This window comes from Netta rufina, assembly GCF_964035555.1.
Source record: "Netta rufina genome assembly, chromosome: 8".
NCBI lineage: Eukaryota > Metazoa > Chordata > Aves > Anseriformes > Anatidae > Netta > Netta rufina.
The window spans coordinates 24,840,355-24,862,362 of NC_140131.1; the positions used below are offsets into that span (position 1 = coordinate 24,840,355).

The following is a 22,008-nucleotide window of genomic DNA, read 5'->3' on the forward strand; positions in this document are numbered from 1 at the left end:
ATTCAGTCTTTTCATTACCCTTAGTCCAATGGCCGGAATATTTATAAGGCCAGATGAAACCTGGTATGCTACCCTACCTGCTGCAGAAATAGCCCACATGGCACACCCATACTTTAGCTACTGGGCCGATCTTTTACCTGTTCTCCTGCAGAAAAAATTCATGTTGATCTAGGCAATATTTAAATATTTTTCATAGTGACAGGAACATGAATGCCTCAACTAACCACAATGATTTGAGTAATGTTTTTCATATAAAATGTGAATAGCTTAATATGAAAAGATTGCCTCAGAATAGTCCAGGAATTTAACATTATTGAATTAACATCATCTAATTGTACCAGGTTAAATGGTAGATGTTGGTGAAAGTTTAAGCTATAAATCAGAAAGAGATAATTTGTGATTCCTGTGTGCTGTAAGCATCATCTTTACCTCCAAGGTTTTCAAAGGGAGCTAGGTCCTTTGAAAATCTAGCCCTTAAAAACAAAACTGGTCTTAACATACTTCCCCCCCCCCCCCCCCCCCCCCCCCCCCCAGGAAAAACTACTCAGAAAATTCAAGAATGTTGATTGTTTTAAATAGTTTATGTATTTGCCAAAGGCTTGCTGTGTTTTTGTTCACAAAGAAACTTCTTTTATGGAAAAGAGTATACAACACAATTTGATGGTTTGTGGAATACGACAGCCCAGAACCCATCTGCTACTGAGGCCAACTGCAACATTTATTAGGAATTATGCTATGCAAGTGTAGTTACCTTTATTCTGAGAGAGAAATGCAAAAGTAGTAAAATGGATGTTACCTTATTTGGGAAGGATGGGTAAGAAACAGACAATGAAAGACACTAAAAAAAAGAAAAACCTAAATGAAGCTCCACCATGGAGAGAAAAGGAAAATTATAAAACTGCCTGCAACCAGGCACAGATCTAAGAATAGTTTCCTGAATCAGGATTCTATTACATTCAGCTAAGAACAACTCTATGTTTGTATCTTATAAATGAACAGGATCCTTCAAAATAAAGAGCTGATCAAACCCTGCTCCTAAAAAAACATAACCTGTAAGGTTTCAAAACTGGACACTATGCTTATGTTGAAAATATATCTTCCAGAAAAAAAAAAAAGACCTACATCATTCCAATCATATTTATTATTAAGTAGTACCATATGAATTTCTGGAAAACTATTCTTTTGAAACTGAGATTCGGTGGTACAGAACCCTGGCTGGTTTTGTGGCAGGCAGATCAGAGGAATGATTGCATCTCCTCTCCACTTTGAAGAATCAACAGGCATCTACAAGCACAGAGATGGCATGTATGCCCCTCAGCCAGCAAAGAGTGAACATCTTTCTAGAAAGGGAGAGAGGAAGGAGAAAAGAGAGACCTCCAGGATGAACAGACAAGAAACAGAGGGTTTCAGCTGGTAACAGACCTGAAATTCACAGACCACAGATGGAAAACAGTCGATGTAAATCTGAGTGCAGGAGCTGAAAGCAACTGGAAGTATGAAGTTGCAGTGAACTGGGAGTGTGCAGAAAATTATTTCCAGGATCTTAATCGAGGGCAAGTAACCTCCCAAAATGAACTATCTTGATCACTTGCTATTGCGTGGCCATATTTTAAGGCTGCTTCAATTGTATTATAATGTTAGGGTATTCTATTCATAGTCAACGTCCATTCAGCTGAAGAGAGTGCAAGCAACACCTTTGGCAATATCTGTATTACACATTAATTAGAAGATAGCACTAGAAACATAATTCACCAAAACCAAACTCGGACCATTTGTTTAAGGTTGCAAAGAAAAAGAATAATATAAAATAAAGGCATACTTGTGATATTGCTCTTTTGACTAATTATTACAAAGTAACAATTTATCTTAGGGTCCCCACAGGTTTGTTGTCTCTTTCATTAAACATTTCATGAAAGTAGGTGTAATATTTGAAATATTCCATTTGACAGTATTTCTGCGCAGAGTATGCTTTTCATACTAGTAGCAAAATAACATGGCATGGAGTAACATGTTAGTATTAGAAGAGATCCTTGAATACAGAAATACAAGAATCTCAACAGAATCCTATAGTAAGGTGGACAAACAAACTCAAATTTCTTTTTTTTTTAAGAATGGACTTTGTTCAGTTAACAGAAAACTAGCATCAGAAAAGACTGCTATGGTAACTTGCAGAGCTGGAAGAGAGGAGTGCTGCTATGACAGCCTCATGTAAAGTGGGATCCTGTTTGTGTTGTGGGGAAACAACTGTGCAGCCTACCCCCACACCGCAACTGTGCCTAGCCCTGGCAGAGGACAACACCTGAAGATCTGGAAAGCCATTTCTGCTAGCCATTTGCAGTCCCAGGTTCTTATTTTGTGGTTCGTATTTTTTATTTCTATATGTGTCCAGAGATCTTCCTTACATTGCTTGAATGAATATCAACAAAATAACTAAAAGTAACTATTCATTTTCCACTAGTCCTTAGGCATAATTTTCCATCTATAATTATGCTCTGTAATACTGTCATGCTATAACTCCACTATCAATGTTTTCCAAGGCCTATTTCTATATATTTCATCAAGCAGACACAGACTTGAAATTGAAATTTCTATATCTAAAGAGGTGCTGTGGTTTGTGCAGGTGATTATGCACTATTTTCTACTGAGACCAGGCCACACTTCCTCCATAGAACGTAACTTTATAAAGTTTAGGAAAGTCAAACAACTGGTATCAGGGAAGTACTTGGCAGAAGTTTGACCTAGAGCTGGCAAAAGTATTGTCATGGAGTGGTCCAAAGAGAAAATGTATAGAGAATATTTTGTTTATTTTAGCCATCGAAATCCTAGCTGGTAAAATAAGAAAAGTTGTGTTTTTTTTTTTTCTTATGCCAGTGGAAAGTAAAATGTAGGTTTAAGTTGCCAAGATCCACATTTTCTAAAATCTCAAAGAATACTGTCATCAGAAATTGTGAACACTGAATATACCTATGGTTTAATTAATATTTTAAATATAAAACCATGCTTTGATAAACATCTCAGCAGTGTGTTAAACTAATACGACACACTTACAATGCCATCATTTCCAATCAATAGCATTCATTTTTGTGATCATCTTAAGACATCATTCACCATTTCAAAACTGTCTTAATACACATAATTTAGTTTTTCAACGTATACCATGTTCCCATAAACAGAGCTAACACCAAGTTCCGTATTTGCATGATTACCAGTGAGAATCCATCTTTCTTAGGAATGTGGCTACAATCTGAAGACGGTTAGATTAGCATTAAATTCAAAGTTTCTGGCTGCTGAGTTAAAGCATGACTCATTCTGGCTATATAAAAGTATTGGATTAAAATCGATCCAGCATGCCACTGTATACGAGCAGACAATTTTGTTTCCCTGTCATTTAACCATAATAAATTGCCCGTGCAAAGTGGCTCTCGCACGCAATTTTGCCAGGTTGGATCGTGTAGCAGCTTCCCGACACGCGGGGATGGGATGCGTGGTCAAGCCGCGGCACAGCCCTCCTGCTGCCCCTGAGTTCTGCATCGCGCCTTGCAATTAACCACACACCGCCGTCTGTTCTTGTTTCTTCTAACGGCGTTAGCTGATTTGCTTAGTAAAGGGAATAATTCATAAATCGGCGAGCGGTGGCTACGCCTCAGACTAAGAGCCAGCACAAGAAGCGTGCCAAGCCGCCACCCCGGGCGTTTTAACACGCGCAGCCCCCGCCGAGGGGCGGTGAGGTGGCTGCCTCCCCTCAGCGCCCGGCCGCGGCAGCCCCCTCACGCACCGCGGGGCAGGCGGGGTCCTGCCACCCCCCTCTCACCTGTCGTCGCTCTGCCAGCCCTGCTCGCCCAGCAGCAGGTCCCGAAAGCGGTACCGCGGCGGCAGCGGGGGCACCTCGCTGTCCAGGTCCACCATCCTGCCTGGAGGAGGAGGAGGAGGAGGAGGAGGAAGAGGTGGCGAAGCGGCGCTCCCCGGCGTCCCCCCTCAGCCGCCGAGCCGGGGGGGCGCCGCGTCGTCCCTCCGCGGGTGACGGTCGCCGGGGGCGGCGGTGGGGCGGCCTCGGCGGCGCGCACCCACCCACCCACCCAGGCAGCCCTGGCGAGCACGCGCGCCGCCCGCCGCCGTTGACAACAAAGGAGCTGCCCGCCGCCATGCAAATGTCGTTCGGAGCCGCCGCCGCCGGGCCAGCCAATGGGGTGGGCGCTGATTAGCATATTCAAGCAGAGGGGCGGGGATTTCTGCACTGCCGGCCAATGGGAGGCGCCCCGCTGGCACGAGGGGCAGGGGCTGAGCGGGCCCTGCTGCGGGGGGCTGAGCCCCCGCTGGTTGCACCTGGGGGTGCCCCGGTGTAGGACCCACGCCAGGGATGCAACGCCAGTATAAACCCTGGGGGCCGCGTGTTTGGGTTTGTTCCTTTGGTTTTGGCTGCTCCGGCTGTAGGGAACGTCTGCGCAGCCCCGCGTTACTGACAGCTGTTCAGCCGAGCCCGCTGTCCCCTACCTTTGTCCCCTGCCCACCTGTAGTCCCTTGGGTTAAAGCACGGCTCTGGGAAATGGCTCGTCCTGCTTCGTGCCAGCTCTCTGAAGCCACACGTGCAGATGCGGTAAGCCACTGGTGAGCTGGTGCTATAATGGTTCAGGGCTTTGTCCAACAGAGGAGGAGCAGTGCCCAGGCCCTGTAAGAACCCAGGGGGTGCGCAGCCACACAGCTGCCACGGCTGGCTCCCCAAAAAGGGGCTCTCCTGGCTCCCCAGTTTGGGCTGGTCTATCTACCAAGGGAGCACAGGCACCTCTGAAATGGCGAAATGCGTCCAGCACAGTCCCTTCGTGGGGATACTCCAGGGTCACTGAGGTTCTTGAGCAGTGCCTGGTGGCCAGGTGGTTCTGCCTCGCCTGTATGTTGACAGGCCTTAACGAAGGGGCAGAGCTGGCAGAGGGGTCATTTGTATGCTTCCTCTCTCCCTGGCTACTTATTCCCCACACATACTGAATTTGCAACCCATGCAGCCGAAAAATAACTTTTTTTTTTTTTTTTCTGGGTTAATTTTCATTTCTGTCACTTTCCCAAACCTAGGTTCACCCTAAGTGCTGGCAGAAGAGCTAGTGCAGCTACAGCAGAGCAGCAACAAGCCATCATAAGATAGGGAAGACTTATTTATCTCAGCAGTAGGTTTGTGTGAGTTTAAAGGTTCAATAAACTACAATTTTAGTTTTCTGTGCAAGCAAGCATCAATCAAACACTTCTTATTAATATACGTGGGTGTTTTGCGCAATCCTTCGCCATTTTTTCCTATACTTCTTCAGTGTAATCATCCATCTTATAAGATTTGGCTACATGTTGAATGTGTAAGATTGTATGTGGATATAAAAATTTATTTTACAGAATATAGTCTGATGAAAAATTTACTTTCCTTGTTAAAAAAAAATTAAAATAAAATAAAACACTAGTTGCATACTAGCATTCCTTTTTTTTTTTTTTTTTTTTTTGAGGTCAATACAGATCAGACCAACAACTAAGGGCATCAAAGCAGACACTATAATGCTTTTTTTGTTCTCTCTCTCTTTTTTTTTTCCTCTTCTCACAGAAGCGGACATCTTGGTTTGTACTTGAATTGGTTCATCTCTGAAAACATTTCTAGCGCATCGTTTCCCAAGCCAGATTTTTTTCTGTGTTAGTAACTGTTTTGAGTGAGACCAGACTGTACCATATTTGAGTGATATTGTTGAAATCAAGCAAGTAATCTGTGGATGACCAAAGTTGCAATGTTTGTCTGAAATCTTATTTTACTCCTTTAAAGTCTCTGAATTGTGCAAGAAAAAGAAAACTGAACATTGAAATTTGTGGCCAATGACTGAAAGTGGGAGACATTCTAGGAACTACTCTAACTTCCCACATGACTGAGGAAGTGCGTATTACCAATATGAAGATCTCTTTGAATTCACTGTCCGAATTGAAATAGCAAAGAAAGTTTTTTAGATTTCTTCTTAAAGGTACACTGTAATCTAGACTGTCATATGTATTATAGTCATACTCAGTATGTAATGCCACAGCTTTAGTAAACAAAAATACTGTTACATTTTCCCTGACTGTCATGATTTGCCTTCCCTGGTTAGGTCTTCATCTAAGCTCTTCAGTAGTAGTGTTTCTTTATTAAAATGAAGTAACTCACAGTGTGACACTGGTGTAATATTTAAGTTTGAATGAGGTTTTTAGTCTTTGCTGGTTCTGGGACTAAGTGAGAAGTTAATCCCTAAATTTGGTCTAAATACTGCATGCTTAACTAGATGCTTACGTTCATTTTGTGCATTGAAGATTGAGCCTTCTATCTTCCATCCAGTTGGATTTCTGTGTAAGCTAGTTAAAAGCTGGCACAAATGGGATCAGCTGAAGCATGGCAAGTGTACTTGGAGTGTACTGCATAATAGTGATGTGCCCTGCTGAGAATCTGACTTTAAGCTTCATACTGCTGTGGAAAGATTTCTACAAGTGACCAAGATGACCAACTGGGGACTTGGGTTATCTCTTCTGTTGTTACAGACAACGCATCTTTCATTGTTTCTTTAGTGTAGAGTTCTAAAGCACTGCTTCTCTGATTGCTGTTTCTTAGAGAGTGGGATGTTGTAGCCCAAGTCTTGTAAAACGTTGGGATAACAGGGGGATGATGCTTGCCCTTTTTCAGAGTTTGTTGCATTCAGAGTTCACAATGTGCTTCTCATAAGGGCTTGTTAGATTAAGCAAGACAGATGCACATATGTGTCAACAGTTCAAAGGTAAGTCACTCTTTGCTTTGGCTGATATGAGAAATAAATAACATAGTGAATTAGCCTGCTGCCACATTCTTGCCAGTTTTACCATGCTGCATTCTGAAGTCAGAGTTCTCTAAAACTCCAATTTAAAAAACAAACAAAAAAGTACAGGATCTTTTTCCATTAGAATATTTGTTATGTGCAGTTATTTTTTTCTTCTTAGCTGTTTCTCCACCCAAGCAAGGTGTCTCTTCTTAGAAAACATTGTTTCCTTGCTCTGCCCCTGTGTTTTCTCATCTTGCAAAAACTTGGTCTCTGTGTTTATTCCTTCACTTGAAGCAGAGGGAAACTATATATTATAATGATCTGTTGTACAAGTAAAATAGGGTTTGGGCTAACTATAGTCCTTTTCTGAAGTCTGTGAATCATAGGTCAGATGAGAAATTAATTGTGTGTCTACTGTATCTTCTAACAGCCTCATTAATTTTTCCACCCTAATTGATTAATCTAACATTTGTTTTCATGCTTGAGGAGCTAAGTAACAGTAGAAGCTTTTGCACTTCTTCTACCACAGAAATGCTTTTCAAAATGGTAGTAGGTATCTGGCATACTAGCACCCTGGTAAATAGCTGAGCAGAGTAAATAAAAAGCAAACTCATAACTGAGTCTATAGTCACTCAATATATACGGAAACTTAATTTTATTCTCTAAAGTAATATAAACTCTTTGCGTTATAAAATAACTGTTCTTTCTTTCTGACAGTATGAGGCCTAGTCACTCATAAAAGTGACTAGGAAAAGTTTTTTTCAGAAAAGTTCTTAAGTGTATAAAAATTGGACTTAAGTGTACAAAATTGGACTATACTTTTGTATAAAATTAGGCTGTACTTTTTCAGAAAAGCTCTTAAGTGTATAAAATTGGACAGAGCTAGGTTCTTAGTTATCTGAATCTAATATTTTGATTAGGACTTAAACCCCCTTGAACATCTTCAAGCTGAAGAGACACTGAATCTTCTGCGTGGAGATAAATGCTCTTATACACAAGCTGTTTTACTGGGTCACTGTGCTCAAGCTAGGATTTCTTTCTGCTATGCTTGAAGTGTTAAAGAAAAGCTATGAGCTACACTCACTTCTTTCAAGGAATATGAGTTTTTAGTCTCAGGGGATGGCAGCCCTGAGAAGTATCAGAAACACCTGTGACACAGTCTTGGAAACTGAAAATAGACTTGAATTAATCTGTCTTCTTTAAACTTTTTTACTGATTAGGTACAGGTGGGTAACCCTGAAGATTAAGGGAGGCAGAGTAAGAACTTTGTTGCTGAGTTTTTTGCTAGTGTTTATATAAATCTTGGCTCATACTAAGGTATGGAAAATAGAAAAAAAGCATTTAAGTTTCCTTTTTAGGTTACTCATATTTTTGTTGATGTATAGGTAAAAGCATATGCTGGCACAATGTTAATGACTTCTGTATGTTTTGGAACACTTGCAGTGTATATGGAGGTATATATTATTTATTAATGATGTCTTTCCCGTTTATGTAAGTCTGAATTGTGCATTTTGTTGTAATCAAGTAAATCAGATTAACTGGTTAGTTTTTGATACCTTCCTCAAAAAGATTGTATGTTTTTATTATTTAGTTTATTTACTGACACTGGAACATTCTTTGCTGTTGGTGTTGATACTTACAGTTCTTCAGGTAAATCAAAGCAAAACTTGACTGCAAACAGTTAGAGTAGAATGTTGCCCAAGATAAAGTGGTGCATTTTGATGTGGTGATGGTCCTTTGCATTGAGGAGATGAAATAGTCCTTATCAGACACAATTCTTAATTTCTGTTCCCTCCATTGCTTTTCAATTGTATACCAGATTCAGAGACAATAAATGTTGTCTGACATATCTGATAAGCTTATGACCCTATTGTTTTTATTCTTCTACACAGTGTTGTTAGGTTGTGGTTAGACAGGAAAGAACACTGTTTAAAGATAAGCCTCTCAAACAAAAGGTGAAGAAGAAAAGGGCATGTATGAAACAAGTGCATACTAAATTATTTTAAATGGTTCTGTAATACTCAGCAGTAATTTGCAAGTATTATCCTTTTAAGGAAGATGATAGACTAATATTGTCTTCGATATTCAGTTAACTCACTAAGTAGGAATATACAAGACGCTTCCCATAGGCCAGTAGTCTAGGTGGTAGTGAAAAACAGTAAGAGGAAATGCCTTCTCTGTAAAGTTGGCATGCTTTTTCCTATTAGTCTTGTGGTGCTGGTAAACAGCTAAACATGATTTTAAAAAATGTTTAACTGAAAAATAAATGACAAAAACTCAAACTTATTTTGAAGCTTTTTTTTTTCTCTGCCCTGGTGCTTCTTAGATATCCCCTCCATCTCCTCCATCCTGGAACCAAGAAGTATCTGGATGTTTAGGTAACTACTTTTCAAACTCTATTTCCACATTCCTGTGCATTGATCAACTCTCTTGAGTGTGTTTGTATGGTTTCATGGTTAAGACTGGAACAAGGGTCTAGAGTACTGGCACCACTGGAAAGCGCACAAGATAATTCTGCAGATTTGCTGGCTGAATGGAAAGTTTGAGGATTCATTATTCACATAACATAAAATGAACAGTGGTTTAGATAAATTAATCAAATATTGTTTAAATACGTTTTACTTATCTGCAATTTCACTTCCAAAATACCCTCCAAAGGTAGATTTTTCAATAGGGAAAAAAAAAAAATCATAATGACATTGTCTGTTAAAACATGCCTAGGTATAATTCTGAAGAATCTTTCCTGATAAATATTATTTATCTTAGAAAATAGAGATGCAGTAGTGGGGGGGGGGGGGGGGGGGGGGGGAGGAGTATACTCCTCAGTTAGAAAACAGTACTTTTATTAAAAAAAAAAAAAAAAAAAGTTACTATCTTTTTAAAAAGCAAGAAACTAATGGGTGCAAAGCTCAAATGGAAAGAGCACATAGATGTGTTCTGAAGCACAGAACATGGATGCCTTGCAGGAAAAAAGTTAGGTGTGCTGGACTGAGGGGCCAGCAGGCTGAATGGATGTGAAAGGCTAAACCAAGCCAATATCAGAAACTGGTGAGAGTTCTATTTTGAGGACTCCCCCTCTTTGACTACCACAATACAAAACTATTATTTACTAATATGGAGTATAGGACTAAAAATTACAACAGTGTAAAATGATTATCTAGAGGACGCCTTAATGAATTTAACCATGAAAGCTTGTAGACAGCAATTTTGACTATATGTGTAAAAAGCATATGTATCACCACTATAAAACTTAGCTATAGCTCAGGGCATGTTGCCCAAGTGGGTTCTTATTGAGTAGCAAGAGGGCAAAATGACCTTCAATTGTTGGTTGTAGCATTCTATTTTACTTTGACCCAACGCTTGTGCTTCTTGAGGTTGGTGGAAAGCAAAGGGCATGTTGCTGACCAGTGCAACAATTCTAGGGCCCTTGAGACTGTAATTTTAAATCTAGTTAGATCTATTTCTTGCACATTTATTTCATATAATCTAAAATGTATTCTTTCCTAGGCCCATAATTTTATGTCTATTGCTGCTCAGCTAAAGGCAGCCTTGATTACCTTCCCCATTTTTGTCACCATAACATTGTATCTGTTAGATAAAAGATCCACTACTTATTTCCATTTCACTTCCAAGGGCTGCCTGGACTTTTCTGTATTCTATTATGTCATTTTCTATTCAAATGTTTACTTCTGTTTTGCATCTTTCCCTAACAAAAGTCTCTGTTCCCACACATTTGAAAGCGTCATCGTTTTCTTCTCCCTTGCTGCAAGAGAACTACCATAGCAATAGCAATGCCACTCTGATCTCTTTCGCATCCTTTTCTCAAAAAGATCTCAGTAGTAAGTTAGGTCAACATGAACGTATTGGTTTGAACCCTCTTTTTGCTTGTTTAAATGTATGTTTGTTGTGGCTTGTTAGATTCTTAGCTATTAGGGATAAGATCCGATTTTGGTTCATTCTGAATCTTACCATAAGGAGAATGAGGAGGGCAGTCTGTGTATGACCATAGCCTAAATAACTATCGGTTTCTACAGTTTTTCTACAGAAAAAAATGCTTATGTTATCTCTTTGCTAGGTAGCTGGCTTGTATGCTGGATATGCAAATGAGAGTAGTTGCTGATAGTTTTAATTGTCCTTCAAGAGGACACAGCCTTTGGGGGAATATTACTAATACAAAATGAAACTTTACAAAAGCTTTTAATCATAACTAATCATAACAAGCAGCAGCACCAGTTTCAGACTATACCAGGAGCTTGTTCCAAAAGAAGTACACTGCTATTCTTATAAACCTTGAAAGATTTAATGATCCTATTTATTTTCTTACTGTGTGTTCTTCATGTTGATTTTGCATCTCTCTTCATTTTACTGCCTGATACACCTTTTGGAGTACAATACTGCATTGTTTGGCATGCAAAAACTACAGGAAAAATGTTTATTTAAACTTCAAAGAAAAAGTATTCTTGGAGTCTTCCTTTCTTTCTACATTTGGTAAATGACTGTGCAGTATACAGACTGTTCTGCTGGAGCAAAAGGTTTGATAGTGATTCAGAAACAGTAACAGACTGAAATAGCCCAAAGTGAGAACAGAGTTTTAAGGTCACTGTAAAGCTAGGGGAGAAGGAGAAAACTGAGGAATTTTCAATTTGATTATTCCTCTCAAAGTATAAAAAACTGGAGAAGGTTTTGTGTTTGTTTGTTTCAATTGTTTAATTGAACTGAAACCTTGGTAGGTAGACGGCCTGCTTTACACAGTCTGGTGAGCATGATTCTGTATTGCAAGCATGAACCTTGTAATGTTGTTTCAGACACAGGGCATTCAATATCACCTGATCTATGTGTTCTTATAAGCAGCACCACCATAGCACAGATCCCAAAAGGAGCTGTATCCACTTCAGGGCTATCCCTGGCCCTTATATGCCACAGTGCTCTGACATCCATGGTGACCAGTAACAGAAACTATAGGAACAATTGGGATGGTAGCACTGTGGCAGGGCAGAGCAACGTGGGAGGAAATGGTGATGTCCTCTGAACTGCCTTCCAGTAGATCTTCACTGGGCTGTAAATAGAACTTAGTTTAAACTAGAGGTAGTAACAATTGCTTTTATGTAGGAGACAATTTTTTTTTTTTTTTTTTTTTTTTTGCAAAGAGCACTTTTCAAGTAACTTTTGCTTTTCTTTTGACTACAGAGTACCAAGCTAGGAGAATGAGATGGCAATTAAACAGAGGTGGGTTCTTAATGAGTACGTGTACTGCTCATCAAAATCTGTTAATGCACATACTGGGAAGTAAGCACCACATAAGGTCATGTACATGGGTGTGCATACTTACATGTTGCAAATTTATAACAAAAATTATTGTAATTTATAATAAAGTTATGATAATTCTTAATAAAAATTACAGAAAATGTCAAATTTATAATATAACATTTATTTAAAGTACAGATTATTTAGAAGTGGGCATGATAGGTCTTCCATCATGGCTGCAAAATCCTACCTGAACATGTTAATATATATTTTGCATTAGAAGATAAAGCAACATTCAAATAAATCCTAAAATTGCTTTTCTATTTCCATGGGTGTTTACATATACCACCCTTGGTGAAATGGCCTGAAAAACAGCCATTAAGATGTGAATCCAAGTTAAAGCACCCAAAAGTGTATGAGACTCCATATGCCACAGCTGACCACATTTAAAGAGTTGATGACTATCAGACAGCTTAAACAGTAATGAGAGAGTTACAGAGTAATTTTTGAAACAAGGGAGGTCCCAGTTTGGACAAGTGTTACAAGGAATGAAGGAAAGTTTGTAGCAGTAGGGAGAACAGTGGGAACAGAGAAGCTGTCAAAAGCAGAGCAGCTGGGCTTAACTCTTGAATGTTGGCCCACCAGCATCATGACTTTTCCCTAGGCCAGCTGGAGCATCTGCACCATCAAATACAAGCAACTTGCATCCAGTGAGGGCAGAGACAGTTCAGGGTGCAACATGTAGGTATGCACACCTGTATGTGTTTGTGACCTTGGGTGGTGCTTACTCCCCAGTATGTGCATTAACAGGCTTTGATGAGCAGTAAAAGTACACATTAAGAACCCACATGTCCAACAGGAGCTATGTGAGAGGGGGACTGTGCATATAACTCTCTGTGAGTAGGTGCACATGGATTTGTGTGCATGAATAGAAACTTTGGAGATTGGTAGTGAAAGGACGTTTAGAAATTTGTTAGGTGCTTGTTAGCATTTTTCTGTTAAGTGTCCTATCTGATGTATTGTTGATACTGATCCCAAATGAATAGCTCAGTGATTGCTGGCTAATTACATGCCTAAGCAAACTGGGCAATTTTTCCCTGTTACACCATTAGGTTGTAATTGTAGGTATTAAGTGATACGTAATGTTATGAATTGGAGTTCTCTACCACTGGGAGAGACGAACAGTTGTTGACAATGAAAAGATAATCTCACTATTAAGATAGTAAGATAGGACTCCTTTCTGAAGATTTTTGAGCAAAACTGACTGTTTCTAGAATGCTACAAGCTGTATTGGTATTGTTAGAATCAGGTGTGACAGCAAGCATGCTGTCAGAACATGCTGTAATTATACCAGTCAGAGGTGCTATTCCAGCAGAGACTAGCTGAACTGCTATTACTAGGCATCACAAATTCCTTGCTGGAAGACAGTGGCTTTATCAGCGACTTTCATTGTGCTTCCATAGACCTTGTATAATAGGTCCATATTTTTCTTGTACTGGGGACCCCAGAACTGGATACAGTATTCCAGGTGGGCTCTCATGAGAGCAGAGGGGGAGAATCACCTCCCTCAACCTACTACCGTGCTGCTTTTTATGTAGTCCAGGATACAACTGGCTTTCTGGGCTGCAAGCCTACGTTGCTAGCTCATATCCATTTTTACATCAACCAACAAGCCCAAATTCTCCACTGCAGGGCTGCTCTCAATCAATTCATCACCCAGTCTGTAGTGATGTTGAGGATTGCTCTGACCCAGGTGCAGGATTTTTCACCTGGCCTTGCTGAACTTCACAAGGTTCACCTGGGCCCACTTTTCAAGCCCATCAAGGTCCCTCTGGATGTCATCCCTTCCCTGTAGCGTTATCAAGAGCACCAACCAGCTTGGTGTGGTCTGCAAATTTGCTGAGGGTGCACTCAATCCCACTATCCATATTATTAAAAAAGATATTAAACAGTACTAGTTCCAGTAGGGACCCCTGAGGGACATCATTTGTTACTGGTTCCCATTTGGACACTGAGCCATTGACTGTAACTCTCTGGATGTGGCCATCCAGCCAATTCCTTATCTATCTAACATGCCATTCATCAAGTCCATATGTCTCCTATTTAGAGGCAAGAATGTTCTGGGGGACTATATTAGAGGCCTTACAGGAAGTCCAGATAGATGCCATCAGTTGCTCTTCCCTCTCTGCTGATGCAGTAACTCAATCAGAGAAGGCTACTGGATTAGCCAGGCACTATTTGCCTTTGGGGAAGCTATGCTGGCTCAGAATCACCTCTATGTCTTCCATATACTTCAGCATAGTGTCCAGAAGAATCTCTTCCATGACCCTACTGGACAGTGAGGTGAGGCTGACTGGTGAGTAGCTCCTTCCTGCTGTAAGGAAACTTGCTTTTGGACTCAACAGCTCACTCGTACAGAAACATGTAAATGCATGCAGTGAGATTGATGCAGAGAAGACAAACGATGCTATCCTGGTGCAGATAAGAGCACTGTTGTATGCAGAAGCACATTGTTCTGTACCACAGAATGAAAAGAATTAAAGATTTTTACAGTGCTGTTCTGTGAGAAGGTGTTTTTTAGAACTCAGCTTAGACAGGTGAAAAAAAAAAAAAATAAAATAATCTTTATCGATCAGGTATGCACCAGTACCTGCAAAATGGATGCAGGCCAATCATCACAAGGTCATGGAGCAGGGTGAGAGATCATTTTCCACTTATGAACCACTTGGCAATAGAAAGTGGGAGGGAAAGGAAGAGGTGTTTTACTGTCTGGCAGATTTCTTGTAGGTGAAACAACTGAATGCTAGTTTTCAGCAAGGCTATTCCTTTAAATGGATAACTGGAAACACAGTCTAGGTGTAAATAAATAAAAGACAAAAAAAAAAAAAAAAAACCTCCAGCTGTATTTTGAGAAGGAAAAAAAAAATTCACTGCTTTGGAATTCAGGCTTGATTTGGAATCTCTCTTCTAAACACTCTCTTAACCTATACCAGTAGGCTACCTAAGCCAGTTATCATGAGGATATGTTATGTGTCTTTTTGGAAGCACATATCTATGTATTCTCCATGCTAGTCAGACACCACCACATACCAGTGTGTGGTTGTGGTGGTTTTACTCAAAGGGAAAGAGGAGAGAAAATACAATGAAAAGGTCTCAAGGGTAGAGATAAGAACAGGGAGATCACTCAACAATTATTGTCAAGGATAAAAGACAACACAGGGAGATTAATGTAATTTATTACCTATTACTAACAAGCTAGAGCAGTGAGAAACTCAAACTATAAACACCTTCCCCCCATTACCCTCTTCTACGTCCTCCCCCAAGCGGCTAAGGGGAACAGGGAATGGGGGCTGCAGTCAGTCTGTAACACTTCATCTCTGCCACTCCCTCATGGTCACTCTCTGCCCCTGCTCTAGTATGGCGTCCCTCCCACAGGATGCCATCCTTCCTAAACTGATTCTGCATGTGCTTCCCACAGGCAGCAGCTCTAAAAGAGCTGCTCCAACTGTGGGTCTGTACTATGGGGTCCATCCTCCAAGAGCAAACTGCTCCAGCATGGGTCCCCCATGGGTAGCAGCTCCCCCCAGGGCCCCTGCTCCTTTGTGGGCTCCTCTCCATGGGCTGCAGCTCTGGCCCGGGGCCTACTCCTGCGGGGGTCTCCATGGGCTGCAGCTTCGTCCAGGCCACATCCACCTGCTCCACTGGGGGCTCCTCCATGGGCTGCAGCATGGAGATCTGCTCCATGTGGGACCCCCAGGCTGCAGGGGGACAGCCTGCTCCACTAGGGACCTCATTGCAAGAGAAATTCTGCTCTGTGCCAGGAGCACCTCCTGCGCTGACCCTGGGGGCTGCAGGGCTTCTCCTCACCCATCTCTCTCCCAGCTGCTGTTGTACAGTAGTTTCTTTCCCTTTCTTAAATCTGCTCTCACAGAAGTGCAAGCAACTTCTTTTATTGTCGGCTCTGGCCAGCGGTGGGGCCCTTTGGAGCTGGCTGCAACTGGCCCTTATCTAACATGAGGCAGCTTCTGGACTCTTCTCACAGAAGCCACCCCTGAAGCCCCCGGCTACCAAAACCTTGCCACATAAACCCAATACAGAGGTCGGCACCTGTCTTTTCATCTGTCTCCTGAGAATGCTTTGTAAACTTAGATTTTTTTTTTTTTTTCCAAATTCTCAATGTCAAGTAACTCCCGTTCTATGTGGAGTGCACTTCTTCTAAAGCCAAGACATTTAGGGAAAGTATTAATAAGACTGTTGCTAACATGAATCCACAAAGAGTTCCTCCATTAGCTCAGTTTACCATGTGGTTCATCTTTTCGTGCGATCCATATCATTTTTCTTTGGACAGTTCGTTATCCATATTATAGTTATTACACTAATTCACATCTTCTCCATCTTGGAATTTCTCATGTGATACTGAAACAAATTCTTCAGCATCACCAAGGGTTATTTGATGAAATATATTACCTCTGATCTAAGTAGTGGGCTATCTTATGCAAGAACTAAGGATTAGTAAATCACTTTGTATTTTTGTCTGCTTTGTATTTCAGTTATTTTCAACATAGGTCTTAAATGTATGTAGCAAAGATGTTCATTTTTACACACATTTAATATTCATTATTGTTTTTTAAACATATAAGAACATCAAAAAAATCATATGTACAACTTTTTTATTTTGGGGGGGGGGGGGAGGGGGCGGAGGTATGATGTAAAAACAAGCACACCGCAGGGAGGGACAGTGTCATCCAAAATTGACAGGCATTTATTTATTTATTTATTTAGCAACATTTGGAGAGGAAAAAAAATAAACCCTTGTGTGTTGCAAGAGGGTTAGGGGAAGTGACTGCTGAAATCACTCACAGTATAAATGGTTTGCAAGGTCAGTCCCTGAAGTCACTCAGTGAGTGAAATAGGAGTGCATAAAGTAATCAAAAAAAGTTGGCTACAGTACTAAATGCCTTTTCTGAGTCACTAGAATGTCATTCCTGGGCTATACAGCTCTCCTCCTATGTTGGGTGTATTGTACTGCAGAAAGAGGTAAGCTTTAATATGAAAAAAAAATGCTTAAAGTGTGTAGGAAGGTTGTTGCTAAAACAATTTGTAAATAAAATGTTCAAATTGAAGCCTATTTTAATGAAGTTCTGTCAACAGTAATTGAGATTTCTTCTGGTAATATTTAACACAGGATTCAGTATCTTGTCATGAGTATTATTTCACCTATTTATTGGATAACTACTGCTGTTACTAAACTGTTGCACATTTTTTTAAATGGCTATCATCTCTATAAACTACAAACGGACAAATCATTTGTTATTTGTTATACTTTTAATTCTAACATCTAAAACTTGTAAATAGTTGGTAGATTAAAATAGAGAATATTCAATTAATGTGTATTTTTTTTCTATGAGATAATCTGAGGAAAATAAATGTTTAGTGACTGACTTAGCATACAAAATAGCTGTTGAATGACAGCTTGTTCTGTGGTATATTCATCAATTAAATGAGATAAATATATACAGATATGCTTTTGTATATATTTAAAGAGGTAGCTAGTATTCTGGGTGTTTTTCCAGAAGGCTCTACTGATGTTTTCTGCTTCACTGTTAAATTTATTTTCCTTGATATTGTGTTTATGTTGTTTAGTGCCCGTTTAATTATTTAATTGCTTTGCTTTCTGTATGGGTTTTTAGTTTTTGTTTTGTTTTGGGGGAGGGGGGTTGTTTGTTTCCTTAAACTGTTGGAGAAAGGGCACTGCCTGTTTTGGAGCTAATGTGTCTGTGCTCAGTTCAGGTTGTTTTAATTTTAGGTGAAGATTATGAATACCTTATTAATCAAAGCGATCTGATAGATTTTACTTTAAAAAAAAAAAAAAAAAAAAAAAGTGAAAAATATTGATATTAATGAATTGTACCATCTTTTTTTTATATGTACTTACAGTAAATGCTGCTTCAATGCAACTACTAATCATTAATTTGTTTTCAAAGTAGTCTAGAAAGGTCCTGGAATTTGAAAAGAGAGTTTGCCTGAATTTGTGTTTTCTTTTCACAATGCTTTCTTTAGATTAAAGAGATAGCAAAGGAATGCAAATGTAGCAATATTTGATCCATCTGGGACAACTACTACCATGGGCCATGCTGGATTCTTAGTTCAAGCTTCATATTGGAAGTCTGTGTGAGTTGTTTGAGAGCTAGGTTGTTGCACAAGTGCTGAAATATACTTCTACTTAAATTCATAGTTTGTGCTTAGCTTTCAGGAAATTGCTATTGGCATTATGGTGAGAAAGCAGTTTGAGCTATTTCTAACCAAGTCGCATATATGTACTAAATCATTAATTCCAGCTGTCCACAAAGGGATTTGAAGCATTTAAGCCGTGCTTTATAATATAAAAATGCAAAAAATCTCAATTTTACTAGGTACCCAGATCAAAGTACATAATACAATTAATATAGTTTTGAAGTACATTCTGTAAGCAGAGTTATTTTTCTCAAACTACTAAGAAACTGCATTTAAAAAAAAAAAAAAAAAAAGAGAGAGAGAGAATAATTAACTGTAGTCTGAAATACATACACATACTGTGGCGCTTCAGAGTAACACTTGCCATGGCATAGTCTGACATCAGGGCAGTAGTGGTGAAGAACAATCAGAGAGCTGAAATTAAATCCAGAAGCAAATATGTCTTAGTAATGGTGAAGAGACTTAAGAGTCCCTAGTCTGCACAAGGGTCAATAAAAGTGTAACAACTCAGATGTAAGAGAAGCTATCCCTCTACTGAATAGCCTGTGGCTTTCCAGCCATCACCCAAGTGCACTGTTGCAGATTTCCATCATTGCAGAAGCCAATTCAGTCTGGACATCCAACATTGCTCTGTATTACCGTCGACTTAAGCTTTACTTACTTGCTGCCATATGAAAATTTTTTAGCAGTTTGGAGAAATCATAGCATACTCAATGTCAATCTTATTGAAATTTAATAGACCAAGGCACGCTATGTCATGATAAACATGTGGGTTTTTTTGTTTGTTTTGTTTGTTTGTTTTTTGAGGTGGGGGATTCTTTAAGCAATTTACTCATATGTACAATAGGAATATTTTGTATTAAAATGTGAATGTGTCTTAATGAATTTTGTTAATAAAAGTAAGTCTCTACTCTCTCTTTTGATAGTAGGATAATAATACCCTCTGGTGGACAGAGCAATCTTATATACTCAAGATAGAACGATCGGTTAGAAGGAACATGCTTGTTATTAGAATAGCTAAAAGAGTTGGAAAAAATGTGAACTTTTGAGCAAACTGAAACTCTTCCTTTATCACTTCAGCAGTATCCTCAAGTCTTGTCTACCTTTCCTGGGTATTTAAGCCAGTCAAAAGAAAGTTTAGATCTCACAATGAGCATTATTTTCTTCATACTTTCAAAATATCATAGCTACAGAATACTTAAAAATATACTTAATTATACTTTTTTTTTTTTTTTTTCCCCAAAGCTTTAAAGAACTTTCCAAAAATTTGCCTGATTTGGTTGGCATTTCACAAACTGAAATAGAAACAGTGAATGTTCAGGGGTATGTCTTACCTAAAGTAAAATTCACTTTGCACACTTTGATAAGGAAGAGTAAGGATTTATTTTGCTCACTTTGGATTAGAAATCCAGATTAGTTCAGCAAGCTATAACCCTACATCCCTTGCATGAGGAAAGATCCTAAATATTTTTGCTGTAGATCCACTTTCACAGCACTTAGACATGTAGGAAAGTACCAGTGACAGTACTGATGGTTTTTCAAACCTGTGGCCTGACAACTAAACTGGTGAGAGGATTTTGGTGCCAGCTCTGTACTGAGTAATGAATCTTACTCACCAAGAAATATCTTTGCCTAGTGAACATTTATTCTCCCATTTCTTTTCTACATGGAGGTTTCATTTCTTTTCTAAGGCTTAATTTCTCAGAGATTGCTTTATTTTTTCTTGATGAATTCTCACCTTTGACATTCAGATATAAAACAGACTACTTGTATCTAATCAGCTAGATTGTCTAGACTCTTCTATGGGTAAAGTTTCAGCCTTTAAAATAAGCACATTTCAGTCACTCAGGCATAGAGAATTAGTCACTGAAATCAGGTCAATGATTATAAACAAATAAAACATTTGTTAACCTTCTTAACGTTAGATTGTTGTCTTTCTTAACATCTTCCCAGCATTTGTTTCTTTCCCCTTCAGTCTGACTATTCTCATTCTCAAACTGTTGAGAATCTTCTATTAAGAAGTTCAGAAATTTCTATTAAGACATTGAGAAACGATTAAGAAACTGCTATTACCCTAATTCAGGTTCATTTTTTTAAATTTACGTTGGCTGTAAATTTCTTCACCACTGAAGAAGGCCCAGTAAGGAACTTTTGGGGAAGACTGTATGATATTGAGCTAATGAGAAATATCAGACAGCCATCACCCCCCAAACTGAGTTGAAATGCTTTGAAGCTTACAAAGGTCAAAGTGAATACCCAGAATTGATTACATCATGTAACATGTCATAAGAAGTAATCTCATGGACAGGGGGAAATGTTTTGGAATATCGGATAACTTTAGCCTGACAGAAATTTTAGGGAATGTAAAGGCAAAGGGAGATTTGACTGAACTTGATCAAGTGGCACATGAGTTAATGTCAGTAAGGATGGCGGTGGCATCTGGAGAAAATAACTGGAAAGGAAATCTACAGAGTGCACCAAGTTGTTCTCTGTGGCAATGAAAGGACTGCTCCCCCATCAGCTTCCTCTGATGGAAGGGTAAGAGATGTTTGTGTTTTGAGCTGGGGCACTAATATCTGGTCCCAGTCTTTGCAACTAAAATATATTAATGAACTATGACTGTACAGTATGTAGTTTTTGTCCCTACAACATATGGGTTCTTGGCAGTGACTCTTTATACTGATTAAGTAGAAAAGATATGCTCATTTAATTACAAATATTACCAGGATTTCTTGCTACATTTTCTATTGTAAAAATATTTTGGAGTTTGTAGCATGTTCCTCAGTCACCAATATTTTTATTTATAATTTTTAGCTTGTGAACAATCTCCTCCTAGGAGAGTTAAAGAAGTGCCTACTGAAGCATGGAACAACCCCCCCTATCAACATGGTACTCAAGTAACATACAGGTGTCGGCCTGGATATATAAAATATGGACGAATTTTGTTTGAGTGTGATGATGGAGAATGGAAGCAACGCCACCCACTGACAGAATGCAGAAGTAAGTATTTATGCAAAATACAAAGAAACATTTGACCTGGCGTGTCACATACCTTACCAACAAAGTTAATGTGAAATTTCAATTGCACCTTTACCTGTACATTATTTATTTCAGCATCCTTTGAAATATCATCTTAAAAGGCATTTAGGCAAAAGGAAACATTTGGGGAATTTCCTTTTCTCCAGGTCAAAGGATTTTTATTTTTTTTGCTTTACAGAAGATTTATGCTAGGTCAGCCTTACCAACCCAATCTGTGTATCTGCTATCAGAATAGAAATTGCTTTTAAGAATATCCAAGACACTTTTAATTCTAGCACCATTCTATGTATGTCTGTGCAGCTGTGTTTCTGGTTTTGGTTAAGTGATACAATTATAGTATATCTGGGACACAAGCTAAGGTACCGCAACAAAGAGGTCCATTAAACAGTTGATATAGACCTTTCTGCATTTAAATTAAATAAAAATAACAAGTCATTGTACATTGCCTATAAATGGCAGGCTATGGAAGAATTGTATTTTAGCATGTTAAAAAAAAAAAAAAAAAAAAAAAAGTTCTGTTATTTTCTGGCATCTTGCAGTCAGAATTTTATCTTTCCTGTGCTAAATTATGTTAATTACTTCTTATTTTTACATGTGTTTATATAAGTACTTAGTGCACACAAATCTTTTCAATTATACAAAAATTGCTGTAGCTTTTTAGTTACATATTTTAGGAAATACTGCCACCAAGTGAACAGATGCTGATATT

The 22,008-nt window shown here is 39.1% G+C and overlaps 2 protein-coding genes across 7 annotated transcripts in view; one reads left to right on the top strand and one right to left on the bottom strand.

Annotated features, from left to right (window-relative positions):
• Window positions 1–3,906, bottom strand: part of KCNT2 (potassium sodium-activated channel subfamily T member 2) — a gene marked incomplete at both ends in the record, with an annotated part of 145,364 nt that extends 141,458 nt beyond the window's left edge. For all 3 annotated transcript variants that reach the window (XM_084291435.1, XM_084291434.1, XM_084291433.1), the window contains one exon: window positions 3,812–3,906. In XM_084291435.1, the coding sequence (XP_084147561.1) occupies window positions 3,812–3,906 (95 nt within the window). The remainder of the gene's footprint in view (window positions 1–3,811) is intronic.
• Window positions 3,907–16,930: 13,024 nt separating this feature from the next.
• The window catches only part of CFH (complement factor H), a 37,386-nt gene continuing 32,308 nt past the window's right edge, over window positions 16,931–22,008 (top strand). For all 4 annotated transcript variants that reach the window (XM_084291537.1, XM_084291540.1, XM_084291538.1 and 1 more), the window contains exons 1-2: window positions 16,931–17,063; window positions 21,075–21,260. In XM_084291537.1, coding sequence (XP_084147663.1) covers window positions 17,003–17,063; window positions 21,075–21,260 — 247 coding nt within the window. In that variant the 5' untranslated portion in view covers window positions 16,931–17,002. The remainder of the gene's footprint in view (window positions 17,064–21,074; window positions 21,261–22,008) is intronic.